General features: G+C 39.2%; 1 protein-coding gene across 1 annotated transcript in view; it reads right to left on the bottom strand.

Moving 5' to 3' along the window:
- tex264b (testis expressed 264, ER-phagy receptor b) overlaps window positions 1-14,651 on the bottom strand; it is a 38,501-nt gene that overhangs the window by 14,296 nt on the left and 9,554 nt on the right. The window contains exon 2 of the mRNA XM_031852344.1: window positions 12,399-12,620. Coding sequence (XP_031708204.1) covers window positions 12,399-12,620 — 222 coding nt within the window. The remainder of the gene's footprint in view (window positions 1-12,398; window positions 12,621-14,651) is intronic.

Here is a 14,651-nt window from a genome sequence, read left to right as displayed (position 1 = left end):
GTGCTATTGTAACTTGAATATACGTACGCCATTCGGTTGCCCCCTCATTGCTCTGTGATACTTAATTTGTTGATGCAGTCCAGCTTACATTTTCATGATTTTAGAAAACACTTTCCTTTCCACAGTAAATCGTTTTCTGATTTGTGACTCAAGCATCTATAATTTTAGTTTTCTTGGCGTCTTATTTTACTTAAAAAAAAACAAAAAAAACATGCATTCTTGTAGAAAGCCCTTCAGGCTTCTGCTCAAAACTGAATGAATCATCATCTGTGGATCTGGTTTTATAACAGAATATTTCAAGGTTTTAAAGCATTTTTTCCTTTATGTTGCATAGTTTATTTGCCCAACGACTGAACAGCCACTCAAATGAATCCCACCTCAAATGAATTCCCTCTAAAAACAGAAATTAGAAGCTGCATTAGCACATTCAAGTTTTGAATGTTCTTTTCATTACAGGTGCAATATATACGAGATTGGGAGCATTTTGATTGCCTGTCAACGCCTCTTCACGTGGTGGAAGCGAGCCGGCGGCTCACAGCTAACGATAATAACAGTGTTAACAGTGCAAACAAAGGCTACAGTGCTGACAGAGCTGGCGGCGTTTACCTGAGGGGGAACTGTAGAGTGGGTACTCTGCTTCCACGACAAAAATGCTACTTGCTTGTGAATGGAGAGGAACACAATGTGCATTTTTGTAGAACATATGTACGGTATAGAGCTTTTCTAGTCTTCTGACCACCAGAACTATCTAATCATTCATACATTCACGCACCGCACAATTACACATCGACATGGACTAACGGAGCATCGAACAGACGATCCTTTGATTGAAGGACGACCCTGCTCTACCACTGAGCCAGTTGCTCGATGAGAAGATTGACAGAAAATTAATTGTCATTTTTCATGCAAAAAATGCCAAAAAAATGTCTCAACCACAAAGGATTTGCTGCTTTTATGTGATAGCAAAATGACTATCTTTCAGTTTCGAACCATTGATCAGAGAAAGCAAGTGTTTAGGAGTCGTCATGTTAGGCTTTAGGAATTTGTGATGGTTAAAAAAAAAAAACTGTGATTATTTTCTGACATTTTATACACATTAATTTAGGAAATAATTATCAGATTAATAGATAAATAAAAAATGTGTTGCAGCCCTACAGTGTTTTATTTATTTATTTTGTAAGACCTGAGAACGTCTATATTTTGTGTGCACCCACACATGGAGTATATGCCACTATACAATCACTTACAATCACTGCTAGGTGAGTTAAACAGCAACCTAACCCAGTGAGCCTAGATATATACGCTGAGGTCAGTTTCTCTGTGTCCTGTAAACAGAACAACTAGGACAGAGGGCAGGCAAATAATTAGACCCACAGTGGAATAGCTGAGACAAACTGTGCACGGTAGACTTCTGTAAAGGGGATTGAGGACAGTGTAGATTTTTCTCTGTATTTTCCTCCTGCAGTATCAGGGCCTCGGAAGACCTGGGCAGCACTTAAGGCAGTCCAGAGTAACGGGGTCATAGTAAGGTCATTTCTGTCTTCACATCCTCCACGCCATAGAAATGTCAATATATTATTTTGTTTCTCAGGCATGAAAACATTATTACACTGTAGCATTATTAAGGGAATAGACATGGGATCAGAACATGATCTCACCTTTCTTAAATCGTTCAAAAGTTGAGAAAAAAAGAGTCCGAATTGAATTCTTTGCTGCATGTCGCCGTTTGCTTGTTACCTAGTTTCAGACCTCACTGAAGTCTACTGTTGCAAACCACGACTGGAAAAGCATCAATCACAAGCAAGTAAATAAGACAATTCTGTCCATCACCATCAATGCGTTTCAAAATATGGAGGAGAAGAGCAGTAACCCACCCTCAGTCTACAGAAGGATCTTCAGGACACATCAGTCTGTGCCACTGCCGTTCCATGGGGAACCATTCAAAGGTACCATGCATGGAAGCTCAGCTAATGGGTGAGAGCTTAGCTATTGAGCTAACTCTCACGTCACAGTTAAATAAACCTTGTTATTATGGTGCTTTCTTTGTGAAGGAAAATCTGAATCAACAAAGGATTCAAAATGAAAGACATTTGTAGAGTGTAGGGGATTACCAAAAACATCATGCAGAATAGGCACACATGTGAGTGCACACACACACACACACACACCCCTTTAAATCCCCTCAAGCATTTTCTCATGCCAGCTGTGTATTTGTGGCCCCTCTGCAGTAGTTCCTGAGGGAACTAGTGAAGGATGGTCTACATGAAGAAGAGGATGTGCTAGTGTCCTCTCTTTCCAGGTTCCTAGCCCGGGGAAAAACATCTGCAAGGGACCCCTGTGCAAATACTCCATTTGCACAGGGGTCCCAATACCCAATGTGCCCTTGGGTATTTTAGAGCTCTAAAACAATATATCTTTGTTGATCTGGAGTGCTATTTGTAATTTGTAAACAGTCAGTCCGTATAATTTCCTAAAATAATAAATAAATACATCTTTTTTTAATATTATTGTATTTTTCCGGCCTTTTCCTCTTGAGTCCTCTTGAGTGTTAAAGTGTGAGTCTTGTTTTCAAGGAAAGTTATTACTAAGTGTAGATTTTCTTAATGTGTTTTACTGTAATTTCCCTGATGAGTAGCAATTCAATGAGAGACTAAAGAAGAGTCATTTTACTTCCAGTAAGGAGCTGATAGTAGTGGGGAAGACAATATTTTACCAGCACATAAAGAGGCATTCTGGGACAACGTGACAAATATAGTGAATACATTTGTGCACCAGAGGCGTAATTTCAACAAGAAAAAAGAGTGCTGTCACTGTAGAGGCACAATAACCAAAGTCAAGCCTGACATAGGACAATGGTTTAATCTATATAAATCAACAACAATTAAATAAATGCCCAACACCTTCTTCCACAGCCCAAAATGATATCGTCAACTTTCTTGCTTTGTCCGACCAAAAGTCTAAAACCCAAAGATATGAAACTTAGAAAGGGCAACAGAGAAAAGCAAAACTGCAACGTGTCCATGTAAAAATCACCTCTCCCAGCAGCAGTCTGTCAAACAGACAACATGCCACAGGAGCAACTGTGTGAAAACACCTTAACAGCCATGCTAATCAGGCTAGACGAGCTGTGCAGCAATAACACAGGGAGGAAGTGGGCGGAGGAAATGCCGCTCATGTAGAATCACGAAGTAACAAAAGTGCAAAGAAAGTGTTAAAGTAATCTCAATGGAATTTTGATTTTTGTGATGTTTCATCATTTTTTAAAATATCTTTTAGTTTTATGTTCCAAATATGTTGCAAGATTGTGCTCAAAGCACATCATTTTAGCAATGCGTAAAATAAACAATAATCTTCATTCATGCTCAGGTGCTTCAGCTGTACAGACCAAGGCTGACTTATCTGCTGTAGCATATGGTGACAATATGTTACAGAGATTACTTCAGGAATAAATCAAAACTATTAAAAGTGTGTCTAAAAAGAGAAAAGTTTGGAGTGACACCGCATCCCAGGGGGCATTGCACCTCCTGTATGTTAGAGAGAAAGAGTCAGACTAGATGAGATAAAGACTGGGAAAAATTGATGGAGAAAAGATCTGGTGCCCACGGGGAGATAAACGGGAAAAACAGAGGCGTTTTTATTTAGAGGAACACAGCAGACAAATGATCATTCTGACTCCAGAGACGGATAGATACAAACAACAACCTCTGCCTCAACAAAGGCCACTTGTCTCCTGAGGAGACAGGCAAAAGGAACTGAACACCATGCTGTCAGCATTAAAGAGGACAGCTGAAGGGACAACGTGACAGATAAGTGCTCCCAACCATTGTACTGCATTCAGATCATTTAAACAGGGCTGTTTTTAGGTATATTAAGTACAATTTACCAATTCCTTGTGAGCAAGACAAATAGCAACTCTACACCCACCACTCAAGCAATATATACTTAACCATCAGCGTGACAAAACATAACATAAATAGACAAAATACACCAGTGACACATTACACGTCCCCAACTTAAACAAACAGAAGACGAAACTCATTCAAAGATGAAACTATATTGATAAAAACAGCAACTATTTCGACATGTCATTGCAGGGTAAACACAGGTGCAATGAATAACATTAATTATGGCCCTGTTCCATTCAGGGGGGCCAGGGTCCTGGTATTGTGCATGCTGGCTCACTGGAATGTCTATGACACTAAATAGAATGGGACCATAACTCACTTTACGAATTCCACGTTTACCCTCCTATGACAGAATAGATGCTGTGAAAAGTGCCCATTGATTGAAAAACTGATCTGACACGGATCAACTTGATATTTGCTACCAAATAGCCAAATGAAAGCAGTGGGTCGAGGTAGAAATTACATTAAAAAGGACTGTAAATCACAGTAATTATTATTGATAACAATGGAGGGAAATGGGAAAACTCGTCCTAAAATAAAAGTAGATACAAGTTTAATTTGCCTTTGTGGAGATCTGTTATCTGAGAGAGTTTATAGGCTACACTACGACCACATGGCCCAATGTTAATGTGAGTATTGAGATACATCAGTCCAGGGTGTATTCATGCATGTGCATACAAAACTAGAGCGCCTCCCATCTGAGTTGCAGGATAAAGTCAGTGACAGTGTAATGTTGTTGTTACACATGTTTGATTTGTCAGGGCCACATTCATGACTGGGAGAAAACGTGCATCATCATTTAAAGTTCCCTGGAGAGTTTTTGACCTTGAGTAGCGTTTATGGAGCTGTCCCCATTTTTTTTATTGTATACGTTTACAAGGACACACATTGCACGCAATACACATTCCTGCAAATGGTTTCCGACTATTCCACAGCTGAGGACTGCTGGCAAATAAACAGGAATGCACATAATACTAGATTCAATACTGCTTTTTAAATGTTCTATGAAAAAAAGAAACATTTAAACATCTGTTAGACCTCATGGGACACAAAATGTGTTTTGGTGAACACTGTTTGTTTGTTTTTTTATAAGAAAAGTCCACAGGGGGCCTTTAGGTATTATGCATTTGTTTAGGTCCTGTAGTGTGTTTCCTCTTTCAGCTACATTTCCACCAATTAGACGACAGGAATCCTAGGGAAACCACGGCTTATGTTTACTAAATGCAAGTATTTTTACCTTTATGGTTACAATGCAGATTATAGTATATCTTATGACTTTTGCATCTGGAAAGTGGTAGAATATCTTTACAAGACAAGGAAAAGAAGCCAGAGACAAATGTACTGTACAGCCTTAGCAGGCTATTAAATGCACAATAGTTATTCCTTTAAGATAACTGCACTGTGTGTCAACTCTCAAAGGCAATCTGAGCGAAGCTAAAAAGCTTTTTCCTCATTCCAGTGTAGGTGAGGTTTGTGGTTGATGTGTAGTTTTATAGATTAACACCTGAAATATACATCTTCAAAATTCAACTATGTTCAAAAGGCGTTCATGGTACACACACTGCAAAGGACACACAATGTCAGCAATATTCACAACTGTGTGATTAACAACACCAAACAAGACCAATGCCTGGTTAGCCATTCAGTAAATGATTTATTATCATCAATAAATGTTAATAGAAATACAAGAGTTTATAGAAGTGTCTCTGTCTCAGTCAAGCTGTCATTTCAGGCTCATACTGGTCATATCTGCTGAGATATGTTTGAGTTCAAATTGCAGTCTGCATGATAAAATAAATATGAAGAAAACATATGCAGCAAATGTCTCTTACATAATACTCTCAGCAGACGAAAAAAAGTAGCAACAGAAAAATAACATCCATCAAAGCTTGAGTATTCACACAGGCTTTTAAAAAAATTGAGAACCAAGACATATTTTGGTGCTAAATGCTGCAGGGACACTGCCAACTATCAACTGCAGTACATTCAAATGACTTCAAAGGTAATAGTCACCTGATGGTTGATAATAACGCCAGGCTTTCAGTGGCTGCGGGGGAACATAGACTGTCTCTCTTACAGATAACATGACCACAAGACCATGCCTTCTATCTCATCCCACAGGGCATTGCAGTTTTTGTGAACACAGAGAAAAACAGAAACTGGAAAATGGAATTGACCCGTCGCCAAAAGTTGAACTCCCACTGGTACTAACAGAGTAATATACTAACAGAAATTCAACTTTTAGAACATTCGACTGCAAATGTACAATTAAGAATAAGGATCAACACCTATGATTTATCGCGATCTTGTCTTTATAATTCAAAACATTCCTCGTCTAAACCTAGTGCCTACATTACCCACAATACAACTTGACCGCCTACAGGTTGGTGGCAGATTCTGGTGTGTTATGCTAGTAGAAGCTAATTTAGCCATGAGTCATTAGCCTCAAGCAGAGACAACGAGCAGTCTGGGTATGTAAACGATCAATTCTTTGTAACTCCACAACCCCAGATTGTTTTCATTTTCAAACTAGTCTTCAGCTCAGACCGACATTTACTCATTTGAGGCAAATTCATCAGATTTCGTGCAGCTTCCCTTATGCCAAATATGCGGTAGTACTCCCCAAGTAAATACATTTTGATGTGTAAAATTGATGGAGCACAACAGTGACCTTTGGATCAAAAATTGACATTTGCTGACACTGTTAGCGCTTTTTTTAGCTACTGAAATGCTGGAATCAAGCAGTCCTGCAAAGACATTGCCAGCAGTCGGTGGCAACAAAGAACGTGTAATTCAGGGTGACATTTGAACACTTCCTGCAGCCGGTGTGTTAATGACAGTAATTTGTAAGATTATGGAGGATACCACTCCATTAGCGGTATATCTCCTCCCAAGCAATTTACTTTCCCTTCACTCCTCTAACCGTATCCAATCAAACACTCATACATTTTGTGTTTCTTCTAGTTTCTGTTTTGCTTTATCACATGATTAACAGGAGCACAATAGTGTTTCCTCAACAGCTCTACTCTCTTTTTTGACATTCCTATTGCTCACATAGAGGAGGAGATAATGGAATATAGTATATCTGCAGCTTCTTATAGTCTACATTTCATTTCAAAGCCCAGATGGGGGGGGTAAAAAGCGGTTCAAAGGGGCTGACGGCATAATGAATGACAGTAGTCGCTATACGAATAATCCAGGTGTCACTCAAGCAACAACACTCTTTACACGGACTTATTCAGCCCTGACAAATGAACAAGGACTGTTTGAAAGTCACTGAGCTGAATAAAGCAGTTAAGTCTTAAGCCTCTTTTTTTTTTTTTTATCTTTCCCACTTTCTTTAGTTAGCTCAGTGAGGTCCCAAACCTCTACACCTTGGTTAGGTGCCCCCACCCTGTTGTCCGACTCATACTTGAATGGTTCAAAATTGCCTCTCGGATTGCTTTTCAGAAAATCCCTCAAGAGGACACTGGAGCAAATTCATTTAATTTGCATGTCGGTCTCAACAAAAGACACGACCAAATGGTTGGAATATTTTAGCCGACATAAGACAATGAGTGTGTGTGTGTGTGTGTATGTGTGTGTGTGTGTGTGTGTGTGTGTGCCCGTTCTTCTCTTCTATATAAGCGAGCCACATCACAGATACACAAACTTCAGTGTTGGAAAGAACTTTAAGAATGCAATATGTAGGCCTAATAGAGCTAAAACTACAATTTGTGAAAGACTTTTAGACTTCACTTTGGTAAATCATCCAATCACAAATATGTCGGCAGCAGGTTTAAACATTATGCGGTGATTTCAAAGTATGTCCAATTTGTTTGTGAATGCAGGAAATACATTTCTATTTTTATCCCACCCAGTTTTTCAACGTTTCTAACTGCTGTGATTACGAAGGCTTTTGGGTATTGTAGTCCTAACGCGAGCATCTAATATGACTGCACCATATGTGCCTCTAAGTATCCTGTATCTCATTTTGAAGGAGTTAAGTCAAAAGACTACAATAGTTGTTATTTACAGGTCTACACTGTAACATATGTTCACTGTATCCGCAGGGAGAAAATTGAACAGCACAATCACAGACTGATAATGACGAAGTAGCCATCGTGCTTCTTCTAAGCATTTGCTCCATCTTCACATCCTAAGTGATTGGTGAAAATGGCTGCTAGCACAAAACAATTTGTCCCATATCTAAAAATAACTATCCTTCTCAAACTGTAATCCCACCCTGCCTGATCTTGATTCAGAGCGACAGTGCAACAGAGGATAAAGTTTGGATCCGATCAATCATATGTAGATGTGACATTTAACACCAACGGTAGATTCCCAGCTGCGGAGGATTAAAGCCATGTTTCAACATTTGACGGGCAAACTCCACAGAGCGTCCCGTGGGAAGACTTGGCTCGCAGGATCGTGATGCAACATACTTGATGAAAGAGGCCCAACGGTTTTGTGCATTAATATAATTAATCGGTTAAAAATAAAACAACAGAGCAGAGGTATCGATTTTATTTAAGCTATTTATTTCTCATTGTCCGAAGACATAACACCTGCAAACCAAATGTCTGAGGTCTTAAACTTAACCCTTTATTTTTTTCACATAAAGAGTATTTAAGCAATTATTTTATTTATATAAAACTCCTCACTGATTTCACATAGTTTAAACTCCAAACGATGCCTGTTGTTTGTGATTACAAGACAACAGGAGGGAATTAGACAAAGGGCTTAGGACATTTAACAGGTGTGATACACAAACATGTTTACATTTGTGTGTATTATGGATAAACTGAGGGGAGGAGTAAAAGAAAACAAATGTGTTTAACGCCTTCAGCAATAACACAGAAACAGGCACGATACTCAACTAGATCGTTCCTTACTAGTAACAGCACTTACTCTTGCAAGATCAATCTTAATGATTTTTATGATATTTTGGATATGTCAAATTCCACTGGCCATGAACAAAAAAGTAAATTAGGTCAATTCTACTACGGAGTGTGGTATTTTAAAACTTAAAAGAGGTTCAATTCAATATTCAACACTGCATTTCAATAGAACTAATTTAATTTGTAGATGGAAATTTCTGACTTAATACAAGTTGATAGTTTGCTAATAAATCACCCTAACCACATGGCTTGATCCCTGCACCTCATTAGTGTCATAAGTTACAACTGAAACAGACACAAGAAACATGTACAACTTCTGAATACTCAGACTGCATGGAAGGCCTCCTAATAGGCTTTGGATTCAACTCCAGTTTCTGCCCACAACGGCCGGTTTTTACTCCTGCGAAGAAATAGTTTTATGTCCTCTTTCTTCATGATAAGAATATTTTCAAGACACCCCCAGAATTAGAATTAGAATTAAACCAGACCCTCGATCTTCCAGGCATATGCAACTGCTCCCTCTTTACTTTGTCCAGCACATAACCTTTTCTGACCTTTCGGAATATACGTCACTTTTTGCCAAAAGTCTGCATGTTTAACAGGCCCTGCGGACTAGCATCTGTGCACTGCTTTGTGGACGGCACTAATAGGAATTGTGAGAGGCAGCCCCTTGTGTCCCAAAAACGAGGCTTTAATCTCTATTGTGCTGAGGAAGACTTGGTGATCACTGTCACACCATGTGTGTCAGTTACTAAAAAAGGCCATTTCTAAGGAACAAAGAGAAACGTACTTTATATTCAGCCCATAGCCTCTGTGCTGGCAAGAAACTTCAGTGCCCTGAAGCGAACAAATGTTCCATCGTCTGCCTTTCACAAACCTTTAGATCTCAGTGAATGTCAACAATATTATTCTCCCAAACCAGTCTGAAGGCCTGGCCACCATGCTTGAATCAAATCTCAAGATGCCAAGGTGTCTGTGATGTAGCCCACCGCTAAAGAGCCAAGGCACAGAAGAAAAACAATGGGGCCAATCGATGGTCTGACTTGGCAAATATCAGGCCCGACTGTGGGCCGGCGACTCAAAGTGTCTGACAGACAGAAATCATTCTCCAATGACAAGCCAGGCATGCTAAATGCTGATGAGCTGGTTTGAAAAGGTCTCACCACTTGGGATATTCAAAGTGTCAACAGCATCAACACAGCATGCTTTATTCACCAAAAATAAATCCATTTGGAGCCGTTTGTGCTGCTCCTGTTGAATGTGAGCCATGTTTTATACCGTTGTTGAATTTGATACAGGAATAAACTACTTATAATGAAGGTAAATGTTGTAGTATGTAGAATGTTTACAGGGCATTTGCTTCACAGATGTATTTCAAATATGGTTACGTTATCGCTACAGTCCTTCATCGTTGACAAACACTTAAACTCCTTTTCATGCTTACATTTCAACCAGCTGCAGTGTTTCAACTTCAACTTACGTTTCAACTCCCTTCAGCAAGTGTCAGTGTGCGCTGGTTGTAAAAGACATAAAGACATGACAGGTAATAAATGCAGCTCCTTCAAATGCTCTAACAATTTCAGAATGGGCAATTGGTTTAGTCAGTTTGATGACAGAGAAATGCTTGGATTTGCATAACAACATACGTATATTTGGTTGTCACTCTTTGAATGTTGTCGTGAGGTGCATTCTGGGTGAATACTGTGACTCAAGAGAATCAAGTCTCCAGGAGCTTACACGGTATCGAATATTACAAGACGTCAGACCTACTTCATTTCACCATAACAACATCTTTCTTGAACTCATCCTCAAGATCGCACGGCTGTATTCAAATAACCACATGGCTTTCTTAAATAACAAAATACAACAACTTTGCAAAATGTGCTATGGAGTCAGAAAAGAAAGAGATAAATGATTGTAAATGTCCAACCTGAGATTTACACCAAAAGATGTCATGTTAAAGTGAAACTCATTTCCTGAGCCTCTAAACATAACCTCTGGATTTGGAATCAAATCTCTCTCTGGATTTCTTGACTGTGGATGAAATGTGCCGGCTAATAAATTCACATTATATCCAGGTATCCAGACAGAAAGATATATATATATATATATGTATCTATATATTCTGTCCTATTTTCCTGCCTTCTTCCGGAACAGGTCAGAGTGAGAGTTGCATATCAATAATAGCCGGAGGGGCGATTAACACATTTACTGTACACGCTCAGTTTATAGTTAAGTTGCAACCTCTAGCTAAAACTAAATAAGTCTAACAAAACAGCCTGCAGCTAATTCTTCCTTCATGAAGGTTATAAAGTTCAGTTATGTTGAAACTGTTTATGTGAGGAGTTGATGGAGTTGAGTTTGAAGGCCGTTCGTGTTGCTGTTGCATATTTTTTCCACCCCAACTACACCGACCGGGTTTCTAAATATCAGAATCTACAGCATCCAAAAATCGACCATGACGTTGAATCAACCCCTCTCTAAAACATTTTAAAAAAAATGTTTTTGTTGAAAGTACGGTATATATTTCGAGGCTGTTGTATTAGACTGCATTAAAGACCATCAAACTGTAGTAGCTGTTATTCTTTCATCAGATTCAATAAGTATCTGTTTATGTTACAGATTTAATGGGAGGGCTCGTTAATTATAAAATGCAATAGTGCTTCCAATGATATGGAGGTGTTGATACAACACAATGAATGATATGTAGCGATATAATATTGCTGATGAAGGAGACTGGCGTCCACTTTAATTGGCTATGTAAGCTGACCTCTCTGACAGGCTAAGTGTCACTGGAGCAGAGCCAGATTTAAACAGCGTCCGAGCAGATGGTAGAGGCAGCCAGTCAGGACGCACGGACACATTCCTCCAGCAGCAGCAGAGTGATTGAGACAACCTGTGGTGTTGCCACCTGCTTCAGCACACTGCATAATTAAACCACATCCGCAAAACCCTCGGCTCAACACAATGACTCACTTTCCCAGCATCCCTCAAGCGGCACTCGGTGAGATCATTCATCAGAAAGTGCTAAAAAGGAGCTCAAATTGTTCTCCTCCTTTGTCTTAAAGTTCCCTCCACGCCTCAGCCTCCTCTCCAGCAAACACCTCTTCCTGCCGCACTACCTAACAAACACCTCCCAGCCCTTCAGGCGATGTGGAAAAAAAGGATTCGACATGCTCAGCTGCCTGAAAGCACACAGTATGATTCAGATGTACATGTGACGATCACTTTGTTATATATTGATTTTTATTTTGCTACCGCCTGACGTAATCCCACCTTAGAGTTAGCAATGACTCATCCTATTATAAACACACACATTTCACATCTCACGTTTCCTTTCCTGCTGTCCGACCGCTAAAATAAGCATACAGGCAGTGGCTCATAATGGTTATTTATGCACCTGGCTCCTTTTCAAAAACATATTAAAATATTCCTTACTTAGTCATCTAAAAGTTTACTTTATTTCAAATTTTTTATGGGTAGCAATGGTCTTATTACATCATATTTTCCAGAATGGAGCATTTGCCTTTTCTTTGAATGAACACATCTGGTTATGGAAAAACAAAATTCAAGAGACTGTGATTGGTAGAAAAGAGTCCAAAAGGCATAATACCTTGATGTAATGCTCTAGCCGTGGGTAAACTCTTCTTATTCCCAGGAGGAAAGAGCAAACCGTCCTGTGGGGGAACGAGGTAGTGACCACGTGCGTGACTTCGGGAAAGGAAAAGACTTTAAAGCCAGACGTCTCATAGCTCTTTAAAAGTTCCTCATCTGCCTCGTTTTCTCCCTCGCTCAGAATACTGCCAACAGCATAGCGACACTCTGGTCCCGGCACCTACAAACAAGGATCGAATGAAAACATAAATAAAGGTTGATAAGAGAGAAGATATAAACAAAATAGACTGAAATATTTAGAATCGATCAGAAACGGTAAGACTGCTGTAGTCTTATCAGCAGTTGACCTTTCCCTATTTTCATCTTTATTGTGATTCTTACTGCAATAATTACACAGAGCCTCCAATATGACAACAACAACAAGAGCAGCTGTGACAGATTCATGTTTTCAAGCAAAAATTCTATTTCATAACAACTCTTAATGTTTGCCAATGTTTTTGTGCCTGAACCGATTGCACGACTCACAACATCATCTCTCCTCTTGCCAGTCAATCTCCCTGAGAAAAAAGGGGGGGAGAGACCTCTAAGATGTAATTTCACCTGCAGTAACGTCAACATTTCCAAAGTCTCTGAAGACTGGTGAGTCATATTGTAAGATCATTTTGTGAGCAGTGCACAGCATACGTAAAAAATACAATGGGATGTAGATATCTTCTCTGATGTCAGCCAGGTGCCAAATGTAAAGAGATATTATTCTCATTAATCTGAGCTGTAATTGGACCATTTGGCAGCGCAGCAATTATTGCTCCTTCCTTTTATTCTGAGCACCCTGGCGCCCATTAAAAAAAAGAAAAGGGAGACACTCTTTACAAATGAATACTCCTGGGACATCCAAGACTTTCTCCCCACTGCTGAGCTGAGCTCCGCTGAAGGCTCATGTAATAAATGCGCTGGAATGCTCCAATTTGTCCATAAACTTATCAATGCTACGCTTCTAGCACAGCCCGTGTGTCTGAGAATGTCTATTTTGTCCTCTATTCCTCCGCACGCAAGGCCAGTCATGGGTAGAAGTGTGGTGTTCACCATGCACAGGCTAATTATTCACACTACAGCACATTCAAAGTTTAAAAACACACAGAAATACTGCAAGATGTGAGAAATATGCATTTGATCCAAGATGTGTTCTGTATCAGCAGATGAACAACAGACTACCTTATTTTGAGTATCGTCAATAATATAGTGAAGTAGACAACTTAAATATCGGCTACTAGACTGATTTTGTGGATTTGAATAACTCTGTGATGAATTCTGATAAACACAATCAGGTCTTAATCTGATTCTACAGTGCAATCAATAGCTTTACTCAGGGTCGACAAATGATCAATTAGCCAGGTTATTCGACTATTGAGTAGAATTGAGAGAACTGGTGAGATTACATTTCACTGGAATTGTATGATGATTGGTTTTAGGTTATTATCAAATATACCCAAACAGTCCGGCAGCTCCTCCGGACTGTTGAGGATTTGATGTTTTTCTCTTGTTTTATATTATTGTAAACTGAATACATCTGTGTTATGGATTGTTGGACAAAACAAGACATTTGATGATGTTAACAAGGACTCTTAAAAAATATGATGGGCATTTTCCACTACTTTCTAACATTTTACAGACCAAACTATTCATGGATTAATTGGGAAAATGTTCTGCAAAAGAATCAATAATGAAAATAATCGTTGGTTGCAGCCCTGTTTCAGGTTTCTTTTTGTCTATCTACTTCTAAGTTTCCATCTTTATTACCCGGTAGATAATCTTTAGTTCCAGTCAAACTGTGGGGAAATAAACACTACATTCAGTCCAACTTGAGGCCACTTTTCTGAGCTTATGTTACGTGCATTGTTTTCTCTTGCCAGTGGTGTAAGTTATAGATTTTTACTTTCATGAATTGGTATTGTTGTCACGCATGAAGCAGCAAACACACATACAACTCCAGGATGCACATGATATTTTAAAGATGACACCATGCCTTGTTTATAAGCCTCGTACAATATAATGCTTTTGATGTTAAGTGGAGATAATTTTCAATAAAGACTCACAGGAAAATATATGATCTCCATCAAATGTTCACAATCCCTAAATAAACATCTCAATAGTTACTCAAGTCAAAAGGAGAGTCAGGTTCTCAGTGGAGCAGGCCAAACTAAAATACAACGCGTCAAACACCTAAAGGTAATATAGGGTAAGGTCAGGTAAG

This window comes from Anarrhichthys ocellatus, unplaced genomic scaffold (genome assembly GCF_004355925.1).
Source record: "Anarrhichthys ocellatus isolate YVR2014 unplaced genomic scaffold, GSC_Weel_1.0 scaffold1, whole genome shotgun sequence".
Classification (NCBI taxonomy): Eukaryota; Metazoa; Chordata; class Actinopteri; order Perciformes; family Anarhichadidae; genus Anarrhichthys; species Anarrhichthys ocellatus.
The sequence above is the reverse complement of the archived record's forward strand: the minus strand, read 5'-3'. Positions and strand labels throughout refer to the sequence as shown.